Source organism: Siniperca chuatsi, linkage group LG11 (assembly GCF_020085105.1).
Source record: "Siniperca chuatsi isolate FFG_IHB_CAS linkage group LG11, ASM2008510v1, whole genome shotgun sequence".
Classification (NCBI taxonomy): Eukaryota; Metazoa; Chordata; class Actinopteri; order Centrarchiformes; family Sinipercidae; genus Siniperca; species Siniperca chuatsi.
This window is the reverse complement of record NC_058052.1, coordinates 22,400,909-22,427,702: the sequence shown is the minus strand read 5'-3', so window position 1 is coordinate 22,427,702 and position 26,794 is coordinate 22,400,909. Positions and strand designations below refer to the sequence as shown.

General features: G+C 39.7%; 1 protein-coding gene across 2 annotated transcripts; it reads left to right on the top strand.

The window, feature by feature from the left end:
- Positions 1 to 26,266, top strand: mrps5 (mitochondrial ribosomal protein S5). Of its 2 annotated transcripts, XM_044214768.1 has the most exons (13): positions 306 to 352; positions 833 to 876; positions 1,161 to 1,313; positions 3,257 to 3,382; positions 4,362 to 4,475; positions 6,419 to 6,538; positions 8,701 to 8,735; positions 18,319 to 18,409; positions 18,959 to 19,005; positions 20,590 to 20,647; positions 24,274 to 24,336; positions 25,093 to 25,229; positions 25,651 to 26,266. In XM_044214768.1, exons 1-13 carry the CDS (start codon positions 321 to 323, stop codon positions 25,873 to 25,875), a joined length of 1,245 nt encoding a protein of 414 aa, XP_044070703.1. In that variant the 5' UTR covers positions 306 to 320; the 3' UTR covers positions 25,876 to 26,266. The 2 variants fall into 2 exon arrangements, with proteins under 2 accessions (XP_044070704.1, XP_044070703.1); XM_044214769.1 differs by lacking the exons at positions 306 to 352; positions 833 to 876 and adding an exon at positions 1 to 109.
- The last annotated feature ends 528 nt before the right edge of the window (positions 26,267 to 26,794 follow it).

Sequence of the window (26,794 nt, the reverse complement as noted above, 5' to 3'; positions counted from 1 at the left end):
TTTAAACAGGCATAGTTCAGACACCTTGTTGTCCTCTGAAAGACCCTTCATAATTCCAACATGGCGGCGTCCATACGGGTGTGCTGTGCCCTCCGCATCACAATCGGAGGTGAATTATTTATCTTTCTTATCATCCACAGCTTGGTTTAAACAGTTCAGTGTATATATCGGAGTATGTTTACTTTATTTATGTTTAAAAGTTTGACTGTTTGGTTATGGTTAGTTCTGTTTACTGACCCGGGACAAGCCTGTCGTTGCTACAGGGCTGTCATGATCAGGGAGGTCTAGAAAATAGCAGTAATTTCAGTGCAGTCAGAAATATGGATCGCATGCAGTTAAGAATAACATTTAGGTCCTTAAATGTTAGACTTTTACAACAAAATTTATTACACTCGCTGGCATTGCGTCTGTTTTGGTTCAGGTTGCGTGTTCCTCACGTGTGTTAGTGCTGTCTAATCGTTATTTAATTTAATAACTATTTTTATAATTTAAGGACATAACAGCATCTTAACTTATGGAAATATTAGTACTGGTGATTTAAAACTTGAGTCTTGTTTCTGGTTAATAGAAATGATCCCCAAGTAGCCTTGAAATGATGTATGTATTTCCAGCACCAAACTTTATTCAAAATTGTTTTAATTTAATGTCGCACTTTTTATTAGTAAATGTAGACGCCTCTGACAAAATAACTACACTATAAAAAGACTAGTTATGCAATGGTTGAGTCCATGCTTTAATTCGGCATACTTACAACATACTGGAACAAGACTTTATTTCAGTGAAATCTCAACTTTTATCAGACTTTACTTTCCTCACTGTCTCCCTCTTCTAGTATGTTGATGGGTAGAAAGTTGTGGGAACCAAGGGAGAAACCGGGTAGGTGGCTAGTGCTGCTTAGCTTATATTTTTCAATGAAAAGTCAATGTCAGCATGGTACATGATGTGACAGTCTAATCCTTTAATTTAATTCCTTTAATTCTTTTACAGTTGAAGTACCAATAAAATGACCAAGCCTGATGTTTGCTGTTGTCTTGATGTGAAGTGTTTTCTTTGTGTGTATTCATAGCTCTGTTTTTGTATGTTAAACCTGCTTGGCGTTATGCACATAATTCAGTTTTGATACATCTCTCTTTCCTTTGGTGGGCGTCTCTCTCTTTCAGGTGCAGCACCACTCCGTACCATAGGGGGAGCAGTTCAGGTATCCCACTTTGCGAGTCGAGCCTCAGCTGCTTCTCTCCAAAGAAACCCTGCACTTGCATTGTTCCCTGCAACAGCATGGCAGCAAACCAGACATGGCAGCTTCTTCAACAAGCGTAAGTATATGAAAAGATTGTTTCCAAAATCCCTTGTCCCCATGTTGGAGCAATAACATCATAATTTGTCAGCTACAGCCCAAAATGACCAGCCATTTTAACTTTATACATTCACTTGATTTACAAAAGCACCTGTAAGTTTTGTTCAATTGGTAATTGGCAGTTTATAGTTTATTGCTTCAAGTTGCTGTTGCTACAAAATGATTTTGCCTGTGTAGTGTGGTTAATAACACAGGACGAACTTAATGTTAGGCATGCAGTAGTATTTTAGACAAAAGTGCGGCAACTAAGAAGGCCCTCTCCTGTTTCAATATGACAATGCCCACGTGCCCAAAGCCAGGTCCATTCAAAAAGGGTTTTCCCACTTTGGTGTGGAAGAACTTGACTGACCTGCACCCAGTCCTGACCTCAACCCCATCCAACACCTTTATGATGAACTGGAACCGACTCACCGACTGTGAGCCAGGTCTTATCGCCCAACATCAGTAGCCGACCTCACTACTGCTCTTGTGGCTGAATGGGAGCAAATCCCTGCAGCCAGGTTCCAAACTCTGAAAAGCCTGAAACCAGAAGAGTGGAGGTTGTTATGGCAGCATGTACTAATTTCCATGGTTTTGAAATGAGATGATCAGCAATCGCATATGGATGTAATGTCAGGGTGTCCATATACTTTTGGCCCTGTATTGTATGTTGGGACTAATTTTCCCATCAGCAGGTGCATGTTAGCAGAGCTTGTTGGACAACATGTCAGTTTGATGACAGTCTTTTAAATGGGCATGTATGGAGCTGTCAAACGTCCTCTCTCTCTCTCTTGCTTTCTCAGTCTGTCTCTGCCTCGCTCACTCACCGGCTTCCTAACTCCTCTTTTTTTCTATCTTATTCATTTACAGTCACTGCCTGAACATTTCTCAGACAATTACATATTCTGTGTCTGTCAACGTGTTTCACTCACAATTTTCATTGTGATCACATTCCATTGACTGTGTATCTTGGCTCATATTTCTCCATGAAGAGTCTTTAAATATTTATTCTCAGGAGAGTTTTGGTTGTATTAATTGACTTTTATACACTGATGTGCAGCGTTTTCAAATGGGTCTTTATCTGTGGCTATACTGCAGGTCCTAAACTGGACTTGTGGTACTGTATATCCACTTTAGGTGCCAGGTTTTTGCGAACACTGAGAGTTTAATGTATTTTAATTACAGTCCCTGGGCGATCTCATATGTCACCTATTGGACATCTTTATTCCTGGCCCTTACAGCCCCCAGAGTCCATACATCCACAGAACAGCTGGCTTTAGTGGGATGCCTAAATTCAGCTGCATTATACCTAAGAAATTACACTCATAGTCTTCTTGAATTGTAGTGTTCTGGCTTGGTGACTAGAGCTAAATCACTGTTGTGAAGGTGTAGCAGGTGAGAAAATGGACTCAGGTGAAGTTGCCGACTTAATTATTTTTTGTTGATCAACTAATCTATTGATTGTTGCAGCTCTACAGTAATTAAAAGAATGTGGCTGTGATTTATTGATGTTAAAATGCTAAAAGCTGCACATTTAATTGTATAAGCTAAAATCAGGATACAGTTAAACACTTCTACTTGACTAAGGTTGGTTGTGAATCAGCACAGTTTGACTTCATGAATCATTCTTTTCTGTAGTTTTTGGGTACTTGGATGTCTTTTTGTTTGAATTGAGAGCTCAGCACCAGCACTATTTGCTGATGAAGGCCCTGTATTTTATCTTATTGGACTACCATTGTGCGTTCAGAAAAGTTTGGGTGGTGGCCAGTTGTCTCAGTCGTTCTTTTTTCTCTTTGTTTTCTTTTGTTATACAGATGAAATGGAGAAAAGATACTGAGAGATCTTTAGATCTGTTATGGTGATGTTTGTTTGTTCGTGTGTGTGTGTGTGTGTGGGCGCGCGCGCATTTGTGTGTGTTTACAGTAACGGCTGAAGAGTTGTGGAAAGGTGTGTTGGCGGAGTCGGGTTCCGGAGCCAGGAAGGGCCGAGGGAAGAGAACCAAGCGCAAACTGAAGAGGGACCTGAACCGAGGACAGAACATCGGAGAAGGTGAGACGTCATCTACCTCTGTGTCCATCAGCTGTCTGTCTTCATTTTTTTTAGTCTCTGCAGCAGAGGTTCATCTTGACTTTCGTGGGTGCAGTTAAGAGTTAAGCGATTAGAAGCTCTTTGTTCAGTTTTCTGTAAGTATGTTCCATACTTTCTAAATATGAAATCAGATTGTTTACATTATTTTTGTTGTTCAGAAGCGCTAAAATTTCTCCTAATTTTCTGTTAAGTTGTGTGCTGCTGTGCTGATGGACATGACAGACTCGAATATTCAATAGTTAATGTTGATTAATTTATTACACCGCTCTACTAGGGCGAGGAATTACCCTTCATTCACTCTGGCTGTCCTCTTTTTCTTGTTTTCACTTAAATATCTCTATCGCTCTTTTATGATCCCTTCTCATCTGTCTGTGGTGGTGGAAAAGTCTTAAATTATCAAATTTAAAATTAATCAAATTAATGTTTTGTATTGCATTGTCATGCAAACCACTCCTCATACTTTGATTATCGGTTTGGCTTCCAGCTCGGCTCTATCTATTGTCAGTCAGGGTATTTAAGACTAATGCAGGAACTTTTAGGCAACTGTTTAGGCAAAAGGTCATTTCCAGATAGCAAGTTTTAAACTGCTCTTAAATTGAATTTTGTTAAACCTGTAGGCACCCTAAAGTCAAATACATCTGTGGTAGATTATCTGCTTATTTATTTATGTACTGTATTGAAATGAGACATTCATTTTTTGTTATTCGCTACTCTTTCAGTTGTCCATATACTAGAACAAAAGAAATGATGTACTCGCTTTAATAGGCTTATTCTATGTTTGTGCCAGAATTTATTTTCTAGCATAAGAAATATAGATTTGGAAAAAGAATTCCACTATATATTTTCTTCTCTTGCACCCTTTAAGTCCTCCTCTCTGGTGTTCTCCAATTTACAGATTGTCTGTGTTTTTTCTCTGTCTGTCTGTGTCTTTAACCCACAGGTCGTGGTGGTTTTCTGTGGCCTGGTCTGAACGCTCCGGTGCTAAAGGATGGGACTCTGCAGAGCATGAGTCGCAGAGGCGAGACTGAGCAGCAGGAGGTGCAAGCTGAACTAGGTACAGAGCCAGAATCCACTGAATACAAACAAGCACACTTCAGTTTCTGGACACGCAGACATACAAAATGAACATAAATGATAAATCACATACTGATGCACTTACTGCTACCTTAACCAAACCTGTATGGATTTAGGCACATATTCACTCATTTGATTTTACCCAAGAAACTGGATCAAATTATATCACTGCTGTCATGAATTGTCAATACATTTTCCTCTGGGACCTGCTGAGTCAACCTTGGAGGGAAAATCTGCTAATTGCTTTGTAAACCAGAAGAGGCCCCTGTTTTTTTCAGAGCAAATGGAACAAAAGTTGTCGGAGTTTTTAGTAATGGTAGGTTAAAAGAATCACAGGCCAATAGAAAAATTACCTGATGACGTCTTAAAGAGGCCCCGTACATTCAGTGTTGCTAAAACTCACTATGTGTTTCCTTGAGGTCTAACAAATGTGTCGAGTGCATTTCCTTCCTCATAAAACATTTGCAGATCAGATTTTTTTTAAGTATTTTAAATCCAGCATTGTTTACATCCATGTTTACTAGCTTGCAGTCTTCTTCTTTCCTGCCTTTGCTGGCGCACTGTAGCATATCTTGCCTGTTACAGCCACCTGCTAATCAGTGGAATAGTGTGAAACAATTGGCAGGAATGTGAACCGTGTCACTAGCGTGCGTGTGTGTGCACGAGACAAACAAAACGGGGACCTACTCAGAAAAACAGCTTCATAGCGCTACTAGAGGTAGCGATGTAATGGTACGCAAAATTCACGGTTCGGTATGTACCTCAGTTTTAGGGTCATGGTTCGGTAAGTTTTTGGTACAGCAGGAAAAACCAAAAAAATTCAGAAAATAACATTGTTGTCATTTATTTTGAAAAATGCAAACATTCAACAGGGGCTCATTGGCCATAATTCTTGCTGTAAAAGTTAATGCAGAGTTAATACTGGCATATTGTCAATAAGAAAAAATAAATGAAAATAAATAACACAAATGTCATTAATGCTCCATCGTAAGACTCTGACCTGTTGATAATTCCCGAACAACTGCAGCTTGACTCGTGTATGCAGAGCAAGCACAACGAACTGACTAAAATGCACACGTGAAGACACATTGTAGCGGGGCTCAAGCATTTTGACCATATGCTTAAATTTTTCATTGTATGGTCGCATATCTGCAGCGTTAAACACTCCTATAGCATTAGTTATTACTTTGGTACGGTCCGAATCTGCAGTGAGAGTCTGCCTGAACGCTGTGGGGAGAAGGACTCCCCTTCCAGTTTTTGTTTCGTTCCGCTAATCGACACATTCACGTGATGCCGTCATAATGGTCATGTTTGAAGTGTTTCCACAGACCTATCCGACTTCAGTTGAACAATGTCGGCATACAGTTTTACACTAAAACGTAACGTAACTAATGCTCCCATACAGTGGATCTACATGTCTGGATCCTCCAGCTCTGGTCTCTTATTTGTGTTTGCCATTCGGAGGCAGCAACACTAACCTGGCTAACCAGGCTAAGCCGATAGACAACAACTGGTGCGCTGCCAAAATGTTCTGGGTAAAACTTGTGCTCTAGAATTTCTGTTCTGCGCGTGCAAGTAGGCAACATAAACTATTTTGACAGTAATTCTTTGGGTCACAGGGCGTACTGAACCGAGGAAGTCGAATACCAAACCGAACATCCTGTAGCGAATGGTTCGGGTAAGATACACGTACCATTACACTAAATAGAGGACAAAAACAGAAGCACCAACAGCACCACTTGTGTGAGATAGAAGCCGCCAATTTGTTTCCACTGTGATCTCATTTGTTAAAGATAATTACAGTTAATTTGACAATGACAAATAGCACCTTTGATGTGTATCATGTGCTCTTTGAAGTCAGCTGTGGCCTCTGTATGTTCTTGGGGCTTCGGTGCTGAATTTGTTGGTCATGTCTTTCTGCAGTGCGTATGAGGGATGAGTGGGAGAGGAAGAGGAAGATGAAGGTGAAGAGGGAAAGAGGATGGACAGGAAACTCCTGGGGGGGCATCAGCCTGGGCCCCCCTGACCCTGGACCCAATGGAGGTAAACTACATGCAAACACTCACACAGTTTAGAAACATGTAAATGTGTGTGTGTGTGTGTGTGTGTGTGTGTTGTTTGTAACACTTAAGCCAGATTCATATATCTCAAGATGTTCCGTCAGTCCAGCTGTAGATGACTGCAGTGATGGAAAAAGCAGAGTTGGATGAAGCAGTAGAGGAACAATACAGGGTATAGGCTTCCCTGAGTGTGAGAGAGAGGAGAGTGACAGGCCTGTATGGTGGCCCATTAGGACTGATGAAGTGAATGAGAATGTGTCAAGTGGGCTAATTTCCTAATTTAGAAAGACATCTCTCTCTTTCTCCCTTTTTCTTGATGTATGGCTTTCTGTGTGTCTTTTTTTTCTTCTTTTCTATCTTTCTCTATCTCACACTTTTCATTCTCTCTCTGTCTCTGTCTCTCTTTCTACTATCTCCCCATTTCCCTCCCTCAATTCTCTGCCTTCTTCTGTTTTTCTCTCACTTTCTGTCTCTTTTGTCATTCTTTTTTGCCTTCTTCCTTCCTTTTAGTCTTTCTCTCCTCCTGTCTCTCAATCCATTTTTCTCTTTTCTCCATCACCTCCTCTATTTATCTCTTTCCTTCCACACACTCTTGTCTTTTTTCTTCTCTGTTCTTGGACAAGAAACCTAAATGAGCACACAGTTTCATTAAAATGCAACACTAGGGATGACAATGTTGGTCAGTAGGTTGGTCAGTCCACTACTTTGGTCCAGACTGTAATATCTCGACAACTGTTGGATTGCAATGAAATTTGTACAGATACCTGACTGTTAACTCAGTACCATCATCAAGTTTCCTTTTGTCCAGTACTTTGGTTTTTGACCAAACACCTGCAAAACTAATGACATTCTCATCAGCCTCATACGTACTTTGTGTTTAATGCTAATTAGCAAATGTTAGCATGCTAACATACTAAACCAACAGGGAGAACATGATAAACATTATACCTGCTAAACATCAATATGCTAGCATCAGCATTGTGAACAATTATGTTGGCACACTGGTGTGAGCTAAATGTTGAGACAAAAAACAGCACCTGTGAGTTTGTCTAACTGCTATTACATGTCAATATATCTGCCTTCTCTTATTCCTGTTTTTATGCTTATGATGTTTGTTTTTTAATTGACTGTACAAGTAATTGCCCTATGGGGACAATAAAGACCTACTACAGTTGAATTCTTCTAGGTTTCAGTGGAGACTTTATTGAAAAGAAGTGCATCAGTGCTGTAGACCCAAAACGATCTGCTTTCCCTCACCATCTTTTCAGCCCTGCCTGCTGTACCAGGAGGGTTTATATCAGGATTTGGGGTTGAAGGTTAAATGTAATATTGTATTGTAAACAGTCTCTGAAGCCCATAAAGGTGCATCTCCAGCCTGATCAACTCTTCATTACAAACACTGCAGGTAAAAATCCACCTGATTCACTGATGGAGCTGCTAGCCTCCTATTCCCAGCCTTATTACACCGTTTAAACTTTGGTCTTTGCTGTTTACCCTTGAGTTCAGCCCATTTACCTCAAACTGCTGACAGATGAGGGACGAGGCTCTCTAGTCGGAAAGCACATTTTCTTGCTTCTTGCTCCCTCTTCTTGTATTGGGTCTCTTATTGGCTCACTGTTCCTTTCTCACCCTCCTCTGCTGTCTTTTTCTCTTATTCCTATTGATATTTCCTCTCACTCGTCACCGTACTAACAAGCGTTCACACCGTGAAATACACTTGCGCTCTCTCTCCTATGTACAAACACTTTCTTTTACGCAAACACACTCACACACACACACACAATACACAGTGGGCCTGGTGAATGCAGAGAGCTGTAACTAGGTTGCTTGTCTCTGATTAAGTTTAGTTTTCTTACAGATGGTGAGCTAATGTCCCAGGTGAGAGCAGTGTGTGTGTGTGTGTGTGTGTGTGTGTGTGTGCGCGTGTGTGTGTGTGTTTTCTCCTCAGAGCCTTTGAGTCAGCTCTCCTTTGTTTGTTGTTAATTGGTTAGAAGTGAACCAGCTGCTGTTGGAAGACTAACATCCTTCAGATGTCACTGACAATGAAAAGTGTCAACTCGTTACACTGCTGCAAGGACTTCTGGGTATTTGTTGCGCTAGCAGGAGCCTGGTTTAATCTTTCTTTCTTTCCCCCTCTCTCGACAGAAACTTACGAAGACTTTGATTCACGTGTCATTGAGGTGAGTGTCTCTCTTTCCGCTGACTAAACAAACCACAAACTGACATACACAAACATAGAAGCTTGATTTGTCAGCAACATTGTTCTTGTAAGAGCTTCATTCAGACCTTGTGGAACACTGCATCACATGTTTTATTTTAATATATGGTGTATTTTTCTAAGTATTCATTCATTCTCTTATTTCTTTACTTTTTACTATTTTTCCCTAACACTTCCTGTCAAATAGCCTTGGAAAAAAATGTATCACTGGATGGTGTTTCTAGTAATTACACAAAATTATCAGTCAACACACAAAACTAGACAGCTACATCGAAAACTGCTTGAAATATTAAGAAAACAGCACTGAATCTAATATAAAAACGGTATTAAGCTGCACACAAACATATTAAACTATCATAAAATTGTCACATTAGATATACTGAGAGAACAAATTTTATGAAGTTTTATATAAACTCCTTTCTCCTAATTTTGACAAAAAATTTATTATGTTTAAACCTTCAATAACTGACTTTTTTGTCCACTTGAAGCAGCAGAAACAAGTTGTGAACACAATATTGACACATCATCACCAGCAGCTAAACAGTTAGCTGAAACTCGGGAGAGGTGTAAATGGATGATCAGTTCCCGTCAGATAACATCTTTCTGGCGCGCTATCCAACACTGTGCGGATTGGTATGTGGTCGCGGCTCACGAAATCAAACTGTACAGAATAATGATGCAGAAAGCCTCAGAGGAGGAAGCTGTTTTCAGGAAACTCAAAATGGTGGAAAATCCAGTGTGGCGTGTACACATGGATGGTGTTGGAGGCAAATTTGCTGAGCAAGGGTAGCTGCAGTTGAGCATGAAATTTTATGTCATTTTGCGGCTGCAGTGTGGGGAGATAAGACGGTTATTAAAATGTTCAGTTTTGAACAATTTTTAGTGTATAGTGTAATTTCTAAAAAGTCACATTTGCATCCGTGTTTGATACAAAGCAAATAGAATAATTTCATCAACCCTAAAGCAATCGTGTTCACTCATGAATGCTGGCTTTTTTAATACAAAGATGCTGCACCGAACTGTTTACGCGGACAAAAAAAAACTAATTTCTACATCAAGTAGCTCATCTAGACCTTGTTAGACCTGAAGAGAAATCATAATTTTTAATAATAATAAGTTAAGTTATACATTTGGTAATTATGGATGCTTCATTGTGAGAAAAGTGTGTGTGTGTGTGTGTGTGTGTGTGTGTGTGTGTGTGTGTGTGTGTGTGTGTGTGTGTGTGTGTGTGAGATAAGATCAGCTGTATGGACAGACCTGGTTCATTTAGATTCTCTGTCAAATTGTATTTTACCTTAATTCAATTAGCACTAATGGTGGTAATGCCGCAAGTTCACACACACACACACACACACACACATACACACAGTTGTTCAATGTAGGAAGACCCAAATGTGTGTGTGTGCCCCACACACACATTAACTTGCACAGGGATTCACATGCTGTGTGTGCCACATTGATAGTCTTCCCCAGCCCTCCTGCCTGCATAAATAAGAGTGGTGTCACAGACATTAGGCTTCCCCCAGGAAACTGATGGACGCTTTTATGGAGCCATCTTCCTCTATAAATATATCTTCTGTGTGTATCTGGGTGTGTGTGTGTGTGCCACTATAAATTCAGGCCTAATGAAATGAAAAAGGCTTACTGGAATAAAAGCCTTGTCTCCCAAGGACGATGATGCCGGCATGCCATTAGTGAACACATCCAACAGGAGAGGAGGAAGAGGGAGGGAGGGAGGAAGAGTGGGAGAGAAAGTGAGAGAGGTGGAGGAAAAGTTGAGAGTGAGTTAGGAAGTCAGGAGATGAGAGAGAGACAGAGGAAAGTGAATAGAAAGGAGAGGAGAAAGGTTAAGGGTATTCATTAAATCATCTAAATACATATTCAAAACATATGGACTCCTATATACTGTTCAGGATGTACTCCATAAGTTATGATTTCCAGTGTATTTACTGTAATAAATACTTGTGGTTGGTGTCATTTGAAATTTTACAATACCTGAGTTTAGATACATATACCAAAATTATCAAATGATCGTCGCTCTGTATCACAAAGAAAATGAAATAATGTAAACACAGTTACTGTGGGGAATAGAAAGCACTATATGCCCTCATCATATACAATACATGCGTCTAGTGTGGCGGAGGTGATATTAATGGGTGAAATCTGACGCTCAACTATAAATCAAAACCTATGCCAAAGGCACTTAGTTGGGACTGCCATTAATCCCTTGCGTCAACCTTAAATCCAGCTCCACGTTGACCTGAAATCCAAATAAATAAATGTTAATGTTGCTCCATGTCTGCTGGATATGTAAATAAGCAACGGTTTGCTAACTTTATAAGGTAAAAATATGCCAATGTTGTCTTTACAGCTTGTTGTGCTACCCCCAAGAGGTAAAAAAAATTATTTATGCAAGTTTAGGCAGAGGTGTGTGAGGACATGCAAGAGTAGAATACAGAGAAACATCCAATGAAGAACATGCATCATAATGTAATACAATACAATAACTTTACATACCACAGCCTCAACAATTTCCATCAAGTTGAATCTGCACATCTCTGGCACAGCCTCAGTAAGAACTGCAATCAGTTGGACCTTTTTAGAGAGAGGACGAAGAGAGCGAGGGATGACAGAGAGCAGAGGTAACACCAAAGAAAAGAAGGGAGGAGAGTTAGAGCGACAGAGAGAAAAGTGATGTTCATGGCCTCTCTCCAGGTACAGCAGCCACTTGGACAGGACTCAGTGATTTCATTATCAGAGATGGAACGTTGTCAGAACAGGGGGTTTTCTCTTTCTCTTTTTTTTTTTTTTTTTTCTCTCCCTGAAGTCAACAACCTTGAAAGTTTTGCTGAAAGTAAATACATAGCTGGCCGGATGAGAGCAACTTTCCAAGAACTTTCAATTGGATTACAAAACCTCATATCTAAAGTGAACATAAAGGGCATTAATACAGGTTGATTATTAATTTGTTAAAAGCATAACTTATATTTGTGATACAGGCTGGTTAAAAGTACATATCCTCTCTCATCTATATATGTAATTTGAAGAAATATAATCCTGCTGCAACTCATAAAGATGTTTTTGTAATTCAAGAAAATTACAAGAAACTACAGTACCAGGAATCCCATTTGGACCATTGTTAAATGAATGGTGCTTTTCCAACTATGTTTGATAGTGTGGTTGTCTAAACAACATCAAAGATTGCCACTTTAATTACAGGACTTAAAATAATAGAATTTCATATGTTTTTAATTAATAAATTTGAAGATAAAAGCCTGCTGCCTACAGTTTTGCGTTAGAGTGATTTTGAAAGTTAATCTAGAGGCACAACTCTCATCAGGAGCAGGATGGTTGTGAAAATTTAATTGGGAATATGGCGTTCATGAAAGTTGACCCATAAACATAAAAGTATAAAGTATATACATCATAGTGTATAATAGTTTGTCAAAATAGTCAATTGAGGAACACAATGTTCATGTAAGTTAATTTTAGCCACCACTTGAAATTATGCCAGAATAAAGGGTCTGGCTGTATAAATCTTACTACAAAATCTAAGGAAACACAGAATTAGATCCACTAAAACATGATATACAATGTTACCATATAAACATAAACAATTTGCATAAAAAATTACTAGTAACTAGTAAATATTATTAAGAAAACACATTTATTAACACAATTATTAACTGTAATGCACAAAAATATCAGTGCAGGTCATGTCTATAAGACAGTTACATTAAGTACAGATAAAATTGATGTAATGTATGAAGTCAGATATTGATGTGTAATATTTCTATAACAAGGATGCGTCCTCTACAGCACTGGATGGAAATCTTTTCAGTTGTGCAGGAGTAAATAGACTCTTTACACTATTCATTGCGTTTGCAGAGTCAAGATATCAAAGGTACTTCAGAGAAGTGTTGTTGGAGGCTTGTGCTCTCGCAGCGCCTTCTGGTTCCATGTGGTGAAAACTCCTCCCCTGCACTGCAGCAAATAGACTGATACAGATAGGGAGACATGCAGCAACAGATTGAGAAAATAAGAGATAAAACAGAAGTGAGAGCGAGCTAGAAGCATCCTCCCACCGCCATTCTGTCGCTCATCCGGTGAAGAAAAACTCAGCCCATCTGCTCTGCTGCTAATGTGCCGCCAAAACTGCTGCATCTTCACCTAAAATGACAAATTCCAAGCCAAAAGCTCAACATCACTGGAGACATTTACACACACGTCAAATAGAAACTGGCTGTAAGTAGCTACAAGTCACTTTGAAACATGAGAATTAATAACTTGTTGAATGTTGATTTACGAAAACAGCGTTTTGAGATCCCATCTGGTCGGGATCCTTGCAGAGAGTTTCCTTATCCTCAACTACGCACAAGCTCAAATGCTCACACTTGACCGGAAGAAAGGATATGTTGCTGCCCTCCTTTACAGGCTGGTAGCCACAGTATGCAAGCAGAATGTTGTGTGTATATATATAGTTTGCCTTTAAGCTATGAACACAATTAGTAATAACTGTATATACTTCAGGTATGCATGTTTGTTCAAGGTAGAGAAAGATAAGAAAATGTGCCCAGAATGTGGGGTTGCGTGGAATTATTAGGATTTAGCAGAGACGCATCACCACGTGTGTGTGTGTGTGCTGCAGGGTTGTGTTTTCAGTGTTTTGGGTGGCTGCTGCTACCCTGACCCCAATCCTTCTGCTCTGGCCCTGCAGTCAAATTATAAATCCTTTACTGAAATGTGTGTTACATAACAAGTGAAGCTGAAGGCAGATCTTGACTTTGAAGTTCCCTAAGCTGAAATTCAACACTGTTCTGTCACTTACGATCTCTCGTGGTGATGAAAGCGTCAAGGTGAACTGTGTTTTTTTTTTTTGTGTGTGTTGTTTTTTTTGTGCCCAGATAAGTCCCACGAAAGGCTGCTGGTGGTCCCTGCACAATCTGCCCATAGGAAAAACCCAGAGTAATAGATACAGACACATGGCACACCTGGATCAACTCACAAGATGAGACATTAGCACATTTATTTTTGTGGTGTTTTAGGTCACTTAGGAAGTCATGGTTTCAGGGTTTTGAAGAAAGCATTTATTTTTGGTCCAAGACTTTCTGTCAAAAACAAAGATGTGCATGTTGTGGTAAAGTTCCTGTCTAAGTTGGACATTTAGACTGGTGGCAGTGCCCCTTAGAGTTGAATATGCCTGTTACCAAACAGTGGACAGTAGGGAGATATTCAGCTGTAAAATTGGCTTTGGTAGAAGTCTTGTGTCCAGTGCAGAGATGATGGAGGTTTTGCACTTCTGATCTTTTTGCTTTTGTTTTTGGCTTTTCTTGTTGGTTTTATCGTCAGCGTGTAAAATGGGTGTGTCAATGCTTCATTTTTGAGCCAGTGAGTATTTGTATCTCCCTCTCTTTCACTCACACACACTCACAATATGAGCAGCGGTAGCTTTAAAATCTCCAAAGCAATAAAAGTCACGTTTGCTTTCATATCTTTTCCACAGAATGAATAAATATTTGAAGATGGATATTATCTAATGTATTATCACTTCTTCATTGTCTTCCCACTTCACTGTTGCATATAGATATTCTTGTATTTGTATAGAATTTTAGATGCACTAAAGATGTCTGGTGAATACTGTTAACATCTTACAATAGAGCTGAATTCAGTACACCACCACAACAAACTGCCGCCTCGGAAGTAACCATAGTATTTTGTAACAAAACAGATACCAGCCGAAAAACAAACCCACCCACTACCGCACAGCCACAGCAAAAATAATACCAGCACAGCTCCAGTAAGTACAACAAAGATTTAAACCAAAGTGTTGAAGTGACATCTCAGTTTAGATGTTTCATGCAGAGCTTCTTTATGGAATCACATTAGATTGTAAAGGTCTTCATATTATTGTGTCTACTCCCTGTGTATTCAATTAAATTCAATTTTATTTATATAGTGCCAATTCATAACAGAAGTTATCTCATTGCACTAAAACAGTAGAAATGTAATTGTAGTGTTAATGTTAATAAATTAATAATAATAGGAATGACAGCTATAGGAAAAACGATGTTCGTATTAGTAACAGAGCCATTAACAACAACTGTAGTAGCAGTTGTCGAACAGGAACACGGGGGCAGCAGGTGGCCCACAACCACAGATCCGGTCTCTGCAGCCCCAGAGGAAGAAGTACCTGCTGAAAGCGACAGAAGGAGAGAGGAGAAAAACAAGAAAACACAGAACTACCGGAGAGAGAAGATGTCGAGTTAGTAACATGCAATAATGGGATAGAAATGCATACAGATGGAGAGGGAGAGAGGAAAGAGGTGCATCATGGGCATGCTGCCTATTGCCGTATCTCCGTCTAAAGAGTTTCCCCTCGGGGATCAATAAAGTATTTCTGTTTCTGAACTGCTCTGGTAGCGCAGAGAAGCGTGTAGGACTGCAACTCCGCCTCCTGGTCTCAACTCTGAGTTGTCATGGTTTAGGTCCACTAATAAAATCAGTCAGATTTCTGGCTATGAGAGCTGCTCCATCCAAAGTGGAATGAATGCCGTCTCTCCTAATCAGACCAGGTCTTCTCCAAAAAGTCTGCTAATTATCTACAAAGCCCACATCATTTGCTGGACACCATTTCGACAGCCAGCGGCAGAAAGAAGACATGCGGCTAAACATGTCATCACTGGTCAGGTTTGGCAGGGGCCCAGAGAAAACTACGGAGTCCGACATTGTCTTTGCATATGTACACACCGACTCAACATTATCTTTAGTGACCTCCAATTGGCGGAATCGGGAGTCGTTACCGCCGACGTGAATAACAAGCTTACTGTATTTACATTTATCCTTAGCCAGCAGTTTTAAATAGGATTCAGCGTCGCCCGCTCTGGCCACAGGAATACATTTGACTGTGGTCGCTGGTGTCGCTAACTTCATGTTTCTCAAAATGGAGCTGCCAATAATCAGAGTTGGTTTCTCAGCGGGTGTGTATGCTATTTTAAATATCATCCTGTAATCAATATTGACAACTAACTAACTCAATTTCTGTCATTGTAAACTGCAGATAATTTAGCTATTTTATACTTAATTAATATTTTTATTTGAATAATGGATCAAATGACTGTGTGTAATGTGAAAGATGTCGCTTGTAAAGCATTTTAGCAGCTAAATCCCGATATTCCCCTCAGGAGCTGTTGGAGATCAAAACAGAGCTCAAAGGAGAGTAAATATTGGACTTACATTTGCCAGAAAGAAACACGACTCCAAATAAATGCTAATGTTGCTCCATATCTGCTCAATGTGTAAACGGGCAACAGTTTGCTATCACGTTACCCAACAACTTTATAAAGCCATAATTTGTAGCTTGTTGTGGAGTTCTGCCCCCCAAAAACCAGTGGCTAAAAACCCTGATTTATACACCATTAAACATAAAATGATAAAGTAGTTATAGTAGTCTTAAATGCTTAAAACTACTTTAAAATTTGAGTTTTATTCATAACACATTATGTAAAGAGAGAAGTACGGCATAAAAATATCTTCTAATCAGTGCTTAAATTATCTTAATTAACTCAGCTTAATTAGCTCATAAATATAACTGGCTAGTTTTATTTGTCATAGTGACGTTCAGCAGCTCCACTCACTGTTTGGGATTTGTGGTGAATTTATATCTCAGCAACAGAAACTTTCTACTCTTTTCACTGTGTGCGTGTGTGTGTTGCACAGTTCGTCATTAAGTTTGTTCATATGTTATCAAGACGCCACATACATACACACACACACACTCATATTTTCACACTCTACAGTACAACATACTTCTTCATCATATTTACACAGTGTCTCTCTCGCTCTCGTGTACACACACATATACATACTGCATACACAAGCTCTACAATATTCAAGCTATTTTATTTCATAAGGTAAATATTTAAACTCTTAAGGAAAATGCTGACATTCTTTCACACACACATCCTTGTTCTGTCTCTCTCTCTGTGTCTCTCTCTCTCTCACACACGTGTAGACACACACATACATACTGCATACACATATCTGCGTGCTCAGTCAAACACACACACACACATTGTGACATAGACCCTTTACTGTCTGCTGTTCTGCTGTGTCACTGCCTCCTCCTCTCCTTTTTCTGTTTCTATTGTTTTCTTTTTCTTCTCTGCTCTTCCTATCTGTTTTTCTCTCCTTTTCTTGTTTCCTCTCCTCTTTGTTTCTTCTCCTGTCCTCCCTCTACACCTTTGTCGTCCTCTTAATCATTTTTTCATCTCATTCATTTCACATCTAAAGAGGCAATAAGTTCTCTTCTTTCCTCTTCTCTCATCTCCCTTTCCGTCTACCCTTCTTCTCTTTTGCTTTCCTCTTCTCTCTCCTCCATCCCTGCCCCTCTCAACCCAGTTCTCCACTTTCCTCTCCTCCTCTTACCTGCCGTCTTCCCTCTCTACATTTCTGTTCTCATCTTTTTTCATCTCTTCCTCTACTCCCTCTTGTCCTCCACCCTTTTCTCTCATATCCCCCCTTCTCATTTTCTCTCTCTCCCTGTCATGTTATTTAATTTTCTTCTCCTCTTTTTTTCCTGTTCTTCTTTCTGACCTTTGCATCTCCTCCTTTGCCCACTCTCTCTCTCCTCTCTGGTCAACACCCACCTCCTCTTTTCTCCTTTTTCTAATCACTTACCTTCCCTCCACTCTCGTCCACCACTCCTTCCTCCTCTCTGTGGTGTATCAATGCTGCCCCCTGGTGTTTTCAAAGCCATATTGCAGATAGTTGATCAGCCTGCGTGGTTGCACAAAGGAGGTGTGTGTGTGTGTGTGTGTGTGTGTGTGTGTGTGTGTGTGTGTGTGTGAGACGACTGTGAGCTCTGTTTACTGACCGATCGATGAAACATACTTAAATCTGGACAGGCATTCTGGTCTGGATTGCCAACACACACACGCATACTCAGTGAAATGCCTTAACCCTTTAACTCTCCTCTAAGTGTCGGGGCAACTGGCACTGATATTACTCAACTGGACATTGGATCATTAACATTACTGCAATACCTGAAATATTGTGCAATATTCTCTTACTCCTGTGCAATATACCCTGTTCTCAGTTAATTATTCCACGTTTGTTGATATTTATTAAACTATATTACTGCTGTGCAATATCCACCGCCTAATAAGCTGGTTAAATCTGCTACACTCAACTTGCCAGTACACATGATTGCACTACTATTACTTATATTATTATTACATTGTACTGTACACTTACTTAGCTTTATACTTCAACCCACTTGTACTTATTTTGATTAGGTGTATTATAGTGTATCATATTTTGATTTGTGATGTGATAGTGAGCAGCTGTAACAAAGAGTTTCCCCTCGGGGATCAGTATTTCTGATTCTGATCTGATTCTGATAAGTGCAGAACACACTCTACATTATTAGACACACACACTCACAGAGTTGTATTAATGTTTATACCGTGAGTGTGTTTAAAATAATGGCAAAGCAGAACTTGATAGATGTCAGGTGGTGAAAGCTGTTATTTATTGTTGTTTTGCAGGTCAAGAATGTGTTCAACATGACGGCCAAGGAGGGCAGGAAGCGGTCCATCAGCTGTCTGGTCGCCGTGGGAAACGGCAATGGAGCCGCAGGTTCGACACTCAAAATTATTAATTAGCATAGATTATGACTCTGGGAACAATTTTAAAATTATATATAAAAAGACAAAAACTAACTTCTTGAGTTTTAAAAACATGGAACAGAACCAGAAATGATGTTGACAGTTTCAAGGTTTTTGCAAAAGTAGAAAAATAAGTTGAAAACCTTCCAGCTTCTATAGATATGGGACATGCAGGAAATGGTTTTGACAGTTTTCAAGCTCTTCAGAAGTGAGCTTCAAAATAAACTGCTGAGGAAACTTTTAACAGACTCCTGAGATTCACCTGCCTTCATCCTCTCATTACAGAGTCTGTTGGGGCTGCTTTATTTAAAATGTCATCATGTTACAGTGCTCATAATCAAAAAACACAAATTTAACAACATTTGAACAATAAATTATGGGTTTAATTGGCAGCAACAAATTATACCATGAACTTTTCTTAAACTTAATCTTTTCTCTGAAATACGGAGCTCCTCTGCCAGTGTGACTTGACAGTGTTCACTCTACTCTGAGATGTTTTAAAACTGACTCTCCCCCCCAGGCTTTGCGTTGGGTAAAGCAGCAGACAGAAACACAGCTCTGAGGAAGGTAAGACTTTTTATTCCAAGTAAAATAATCATTAAGATTAAGTGTTTGTGTTAATATCTCCAATTTGTGGAATTTCTAATGGTTAGTCTGTCTCTAAGTGTTGAATTCTTGTATTTTAAATTTAAATGAAATTGAGTAAAATGAGTACTAGTGAATTTAGTCAACTAAATTGTTTTCACCAGTTTTATTGTCAGAGTGGAAACAACATTTAGACTTTGACAAAAATATCTCACCAGGTTCATTTAGTAGCTGTTCTGAGGACAGGACACTTAATCTCCACTGAAACCCAGAATACAAATAACTTTTCTATAATGCACCTGGATTTCAACTGATTAAACCACATTATAATTTTTTTTGTCCACATTTATCATTTTATGCATACAATCCAAAGACCAGCACAAAAACAATTGAATTACTACGTAGATTAATTAACTGATATTTGCTCCCAACAGATTTCTGTAATTTAAAAAAAAAATATACTTTTTACAATGGCGTATTTGGACTTTTCCGCCTGATCATTGCCACAATATCCAGTTGCCCTCACCTCCTCCCTATTACTATCGGTAAAGGCCCTCCTCTTGGCATTCAGGATGTCTTTGATGTCCTTTGTTACCCACGGTTTGTTATTTGGATAACAATGGGCCATCTTACTTGGCACATTGCAGTCCACACAGAAGTTAATGTAGCCAGTGATGCACTCAGTAAGCCTGTCAATGTCCTCTTGTCACCTCAAAACATCCCTAGTGTCTCACAGGCCTCCTCTGACGATCCCCTCGCTGTCCTTGTGGTCGCAGGCTGCCTTTTAACCAGAGGCACATAGCAGGGTTTGAGGTGAACCAGGTTGTGGTCTGACCTACCCAAGGGGGGGAGGGGGGAAGAGCCGCATGCGTCCTTAACGTTAGCATACAGCAGGTCCAGTGTCCTCTCCTCTCTAGAATGACAACTCACATACTGGGTGAAAATATTCATTGTTGAAACACTGACATGGTTGAAGTCACCCAAGATTAATATGAGTGCGCTCGGGTGTTGAGTCTGGAGTGCTATGGCGGTGTGAATGGCGTTGCATGCCGATGCCGGGTTAGCAGATGGGGGGATGTCAACCTCTAAATTCACTTGGTGCTTACACTTATTTTAGCTTTTATACTTATATCCACTTTGTACTTAATTTATCTTATCTGTATTATAGTGTATTATATTTTGATTTGCTTAGTACTTCTATTCCTTCTATTCTCAAGTGTGCATCGGCGTGATAGTGAGCAGCTGTAACGAGTTTCCCCTCGGGGATCAATAGTTTTAAAGGAAAAGGAAAACTAAAAATTGGGAAAAGTAAGACGACGAGACGGAGCAACGGCAACAGGCAGCATGCACGTTGGCGCATGCGCACTATTTTCACAGAGCAGAGTCCCTTGTGTTCTGCTAATAATAATATTCTACTTATTAATACAAATATAATTTGTCTACAGCGGTCACCAAACTTCTCAACTGAAATGCTAATTATAATAACAAAATGCCAACTTTCAGTCAACAAATGACTCACTGTATGTTTGTTTGTGTGTGTTTCTGTCATGTAACTGTGATCTGCAGGCCAAGAACAGAGCCATCCACTACTTGTACTATATAGAACGATACAACAACCACACCAGTAAGTGATTGTGTTAGTGTCCTTCATTGACTTTTCATCCTAGACCCTCCCCTCCTCCTTCAACTGTTAATTCACATGCTTCCTTTTTTTGTTCTCTCCTTCATAGAGTTGCAAAATGGGAAGGGCCACTGGCTCCGGAAGTGTTTCACTTTTTTCTTTTAACAACATCCTTAACGTTACTTCACATAGTAACATGGGACTCTTGCGGATAATGTAACACTCCTATAAGTTAACGTTACGGCTACCAGTTTTAATTATTTCAGCTTAGTTTCTGATAAATCATGTTTCATCCGTCAGTTTGGCATTTTAGGGCTCTAAATACTACTATACCCATGAGCTCGGCTGCTGTTGCTATGGAGAAGACTCCAGTCAGTGAGATGAATCAGAGCACTAGCAAAATCAAAACACAAAAGTGGATTGATTTACGCTGCAGACTGTGTTTTCTCAACACCGTAATCTTTAGCTTTCACCTGCCGTTAGCGGCGTAAGTAACACAATTTTAAGCTCGGTGATTGGATGTTTCTTGCCAAAATGCATCTTGGGAGTCATTGTTAAATTCTCATCTTTCATTTTTATGTACAGTCTTTCACTTTCGAGTTTAGAGAACCAGATATTTTCTTAAGCAGTTGATTACTGTTTGTTCTGATGATTCAACCGTCAGTTTCATGCTGATCCAAGCTGTAGAAGTGCTCCAACTGTGAGTCACATAATATCGGACATGAGAAAAATGAATGGGGCTTGACTTTGAGAACCCAGGGCCTTGAAATAGCTTCTCCTCCACTTCACACCTCTATTACTTCCACTCCTCTGGTTTCCCCCTTCTGCCTCTCTCTCCATCTCTTTCACACCTACTCCTCCTACTCTTTTCTTATTTTTCCCTTCCTCCTCCTCCTTCATCTCGTCCAGTACTCATGCTCTTCCTCCTCCATTCCTCTTTCCTCTCCCCTCTTGTCCGGCACCGTCCCCTCATTTAACCTGCCCATACTCAAACGACACAATGGATTTGTGAAGAAAAGATATGAGAGTTAAAAATGCACTGCTTGTACTTTCTTATTGTAAAATGCCATTTGGCAGCTTGTGCTGCTGCAGGAGAGCAAAGCCAGAAAGATTAATGTGTGTGAGTCATCAACCTCCACCGCGCCCACCGGAGGAGAAAGTTAGCTTCCTGCTTTGGCCCGAGACCAGATGAGAAGTGTGTGTGTGTGTGTATGTGTGTGTGTGTGTGTGTGATCCTGTATTTCCACCCAGTTTGAGCTCAAAGCTGTGGTATATTTAATTTTTGCAGGTTCATTAAAAAAAAAAACACCACCACACCAGCTCTCACTGTGCGACCATCTGCAACCTGTCTGGACCGTCATGTGATTGGTTGTTGTTTACTTCTTTGTCATAACATAACGTAAGGGTGGGCGATATGACCTAAAATTTATATCACCGTATTTTTTAATTTTTTATACGGTGACAGCATTATATCACGGTATTACAAAATTATAGGGAGGGATACTCCACTCAAAACATGATTCTACCTCTTTTCACTTTATTGGCAATGTATTGTTAAAAACTATTAAAACGTTATGTGTTTATTAGCTCCAAATAGGAATGAAAATGAGGTATCCTACCCCTTGTCTAGAGTTAGACAAGGACAAGGACCAGCTAGTTTGAAAACCAGTTGAGACATAACACCGGTGAGAGCAGAGGGGGCTTTCGTGTAACAACAAAGCAGCTGAGCTTGCGTCACAGTCAAGCAACGTGAAAAGTCTGTTTCCCACATCCAACCTACTACTCTAGTTATTTAATTGGCTTCAGATGAGGCTTAACATTAACACAATTTCTCTTGACTGTCCCTCAATATTACAACATTAGCTAGTCCACATCCCTGTGGGATAATGGACGCTAGACACATTAGCCTCGCACAATGCTAACACCAAGTTCACAGACTAACCTGCAAAATGAGCAGGGACGCAACATAAAATGGCTAAACTTACAGCTTCTGAGTTCAAAGTTGCGTTAGCGAGGAAAATAGTAAGTTACGGGATGTAACTCCAGTTCTGAGAGTACGTGCGTAGCTCTCTACCTGCATGTTAACGCAGCCACAGGATAGCATATTAGTTTTAATATGCTAAAATATTTATCATGGTAATGACGGTATTGCAAAATCTATGTCGTGGAAGAACATGACACCGGTGACGATGACGAAACCAATATACCGCCCCTAACATAACGTTAAATTAGATAGCTTCAAGATCATTTTTGTCATCATTCTTCTGTCACCTTTGTTGCTCACTCACTGAAGCCACTGTCACCTACTGCAGGCCAGTAATCACTCAGGTTTTTAGTGGCAGTCCCGATCTGGGATTTCTTCCGCCAGATGATTAACAGTTTTTCTTCGTAATTGTTATGCTGCTTAAATGTGTTGGTCTGGAACGCCAACATCTGGAACACATTAGGGAAGCTGCAGCTTTGTAAATTGGAGAATTGTTCAGATCTGGCAGATGTTTGAGCTCCCCTGACCTTCCAGTTGTTGTTGTTGTTGGCACAAGTATTCCCACTCTCTCAGGAACAGGTGAATATTCATGTTGATTCAGTGGTGTTGAGTCGAAATAAATTAACAATTTAAAGCCGAAGTGAATTAGAATAAATTTGAATGTGGCAGCACGTTTGATTGTTTCTGTTTTGGGCATTTTCCACCTTCCTCTAACCAAACAAATAATTGTCAGTCATTTTGGTTCAGCTTTAAAATCAGGGTAGACTTTTAGTTTAGTGTTGGAGTTAGAAAACAGTCACACTTATTGGAATATAGAAGAGTGTGCATCAGGGAGGAATTTGACTTTTTTCTGTCTTTGACTTTGTCGCTGTTTGGATCTGTGAGTCACACATCACACAAAAGACACACACACTCTTCCAAATGAACCTGGATATCCTGCGGCCACAGCAAATGTTCAGCTCACACTGCGGTGTGTGTGTGTTTGTGTATGTGTGTGTTTATTTGACATTTTAGTTTTGAATTTTAGATTTCGTCACCCAACAGGATGTGTCTTCTGAGCACCAAATGGTCTAATTCTTTTACGGCTTCTCATCTGTCATCCTCTCTTTTTATTCCTTCCATCCATAAATGCCTTCCTCTGTTGTTGATGCAGCATCCAAGTACAAAACCTAATTCATTAAGGGTATTAAATTCCACCTTGATGTCTAGAGGATGCAGGGACGGCAGCCAGTGAGGTGTTTCAAGAGTGATGTGATACAAGATTTTAACCTCAAGCAATGGAGTTGTACAGTTTTTCTCAGGCCTCATTCAGCAGCACACACCTCCCACTTAGGGACTGTGTGTCTGAATAACTTATTAGACACAGCTGCTGCAGTGAGCAGGAGACGCTGACATGTGGAAGGACATCTGGTGGGCAGGTAGAGAAACGCAGGACCTGAGGGAGAACAGGAGAAAAGATGCATAACAAAACTCAAGTGCCTTCACTTGGAAATGGCACAAAACATGTGAAAATAATTATAACTTAACTTTTTGGAATGATTATGTCTGTTTATTATGTATCAATTTTTTTGGCTGTTTGTTCCTTCTCTTTCCCCTGTTCTACATCCAGTGAGTGTAATTCAGTTGTTGTTTTTCTCTCCAACAGTTTATCATGACATTGAATCCAAGTTCAAGAGGACAACGCTACGCATGAAGAAACAAAACGAAGGTACATCTCGATTCGTTGAGCATTTAATTGGTAGGATAAAGGTTAAGCTTAGTGTTGAGGGGAAACTGGTTTTATTCAATACGGTTGGGCTATATGATGATAAATACTGTGAGATGATAGAAATTTAGGTAATGCTTTGTTTCACAGGTCAATTTCATAATAATTTCCTAGAAGGTTCCTGGAAAGAAATGTGTAATTTGTTACAAATTACACAGGGAAATAAGAATGAACTTGAAAGAAAAACGCCATTAAACCTTAATAAATATTTATTTGTTATTCATTTATTATTTGAAAGTTTGTTGTTTGAAACAATATATGTTGAATTGTATGCATGTTAACCTGCGGAGCATTGACTAATAAAATCTCTAGGTTATACTAGCAATTGGAATTAAGTAATTTGAAGGGTGTTAATTGAACACTTTCCGCATAATTGGTATCAAATTACACCATTTTTTTCAGGAAACTTTATTAGGAAATTATTCCACAATCCACTACGGATTCATAAAATGAAATGCTACCAAAATTTGTCATTTTGCTGTACAGTTTATACTGGGGTACAGCTATTTCTTTAATATCTCTGGTTGTGTGTGCACAATTTCCAGATCATTTACTGTATTACACTATATGTCAATATTATAAAATTACACATACCATAATAGAAGACTTTATATTGTCCACCCCTGTTTGTTCAATTATGGTGATATCAGTGTGTGCATGTTTGTGCTTGATTCTCTCTCTCTCTCTCTGTCGCGGCAGGTTTTGGTCTGCACTGCCACCGGGCGGTCATCACTCTGTGCAGGCTGATCGGCGTACAGGACATGTACTGCAAAGTAGAAGGATCTGTCAATCTCCTCAACATCACCAGAGCCCTCTTCACAGGATTAGCCAATCAGGTGAGGTCATGTCGGCATAGTGGGAAGGAGTGAGAGAGTTTTCAGAAATTTGTTTTAATTTCTACTTGAAAAGCTCTCTTTTATTCTTATTGAAAAGTCAGAAACAACAAAACAAAATGCTCTACCATGCAATAAAGAGAGGTCAGAGAATCTAATCAGAAACGCACCATCATCTCTGATATTTCATTTAACTTTCAGACTTATTATTAGTATTTAAGCACTGAAATGCTTCTCTGTGTACATTATGATTTATATCATACACTGCAGACATTTATACTCTGGAACTCTCAATGAAAACAATCTCAATATAATTCATATCTACTTGTTTCCCTCTCCTACAACATTTGGTGTGTCTGATGGTGAAGTTGTCCTGCTGAGTTTGGAGTCTCAGTAACATCTCTCTTCTTCTTCTACCCTGCAGGAAACCCACCAGAAGCTGGCCGACAAGAAGCAGCTCCACGTTGTTGAGTTTCAGTCGCAGCGAGGCCCGCTGCCCATGGTGGTGGCGAGTCCTAAAGACGGTGCACGACCTATCCCGGAGCCTGAGGACGAGATCCCCAACACCCGGCTGCACTGGGACGACGTACAAGCCGCACAGGGAACCAAACACTCGATCTGGGCGGGTGTCAAACGTACCATCTGGTAGTGGCCTGATGACTGCATCGGGCCACAAGACAAAGGAATGGACTGATAGAGACCAGGAGTGTCAGATTGAGGGCCTGACTTTTGGCTTTCATAAGAAAAGCTGAAAATATGTGTGGAATAAGAACATTCTTGTTTAATCATGTCCAGATCTAGTGGATTGTGATCATTTTGTCAACTGAGGACTAAAATTCCATTTTTCTCAAACTGAAGACATCTCATTTGAAAACATAATCCAGCTACACTCAGTAAAAGCCACAATTGACATTCAGTAAAATATTAATGCCCTGGATATCAATGTTTCCTTTATAACTGTAAAAGATTGTTCTACTTCCTCGTCCACGTGGAATTGTTGCAAAATACAGTATGAAATAAAGTATGGATCTGTAAAAATATTATATGTACCTTTCTGTCTCTGAAGCATTAAATAATGCATGTTGTATCTGTAACCTAATGAACTCTTCCTCCATAATGGAAAGTTTACAAGTTTGATCATCAAAATAATGCAGCTTTACTTCTCTCATGAAAAGTGATTTTCCCTGACCAGATGTCCTTCACACTGAACTACTGGTTGTCTGGACAAACAATGAACTGAATTATAGAAATTAAGATGTTCTAGGGACTGATTAAAGAATGTACTTTCTAACATGGTTTGCACCCTTATGTGATTTAAATGTAGGGTTTTAGCCTAATTGTTGTGGGAACCAGACTGTTAATCAAGAACAAAATTACTTTTTCCAGTAGTTGAAGCATTCTCACTTCATTTGTGGAAATGTTACTAAAATTTGCTAAATAAATGGCTGTTTAAAGGAATAGTTCAACACAGTTAGATGAGAAGATCGATAACACTCTACGTTTCAGGCCACAGAGCAATGTGGTCTGAATGTTGCTAATCTGTTATTACATGTCTACAGAGAGTGATC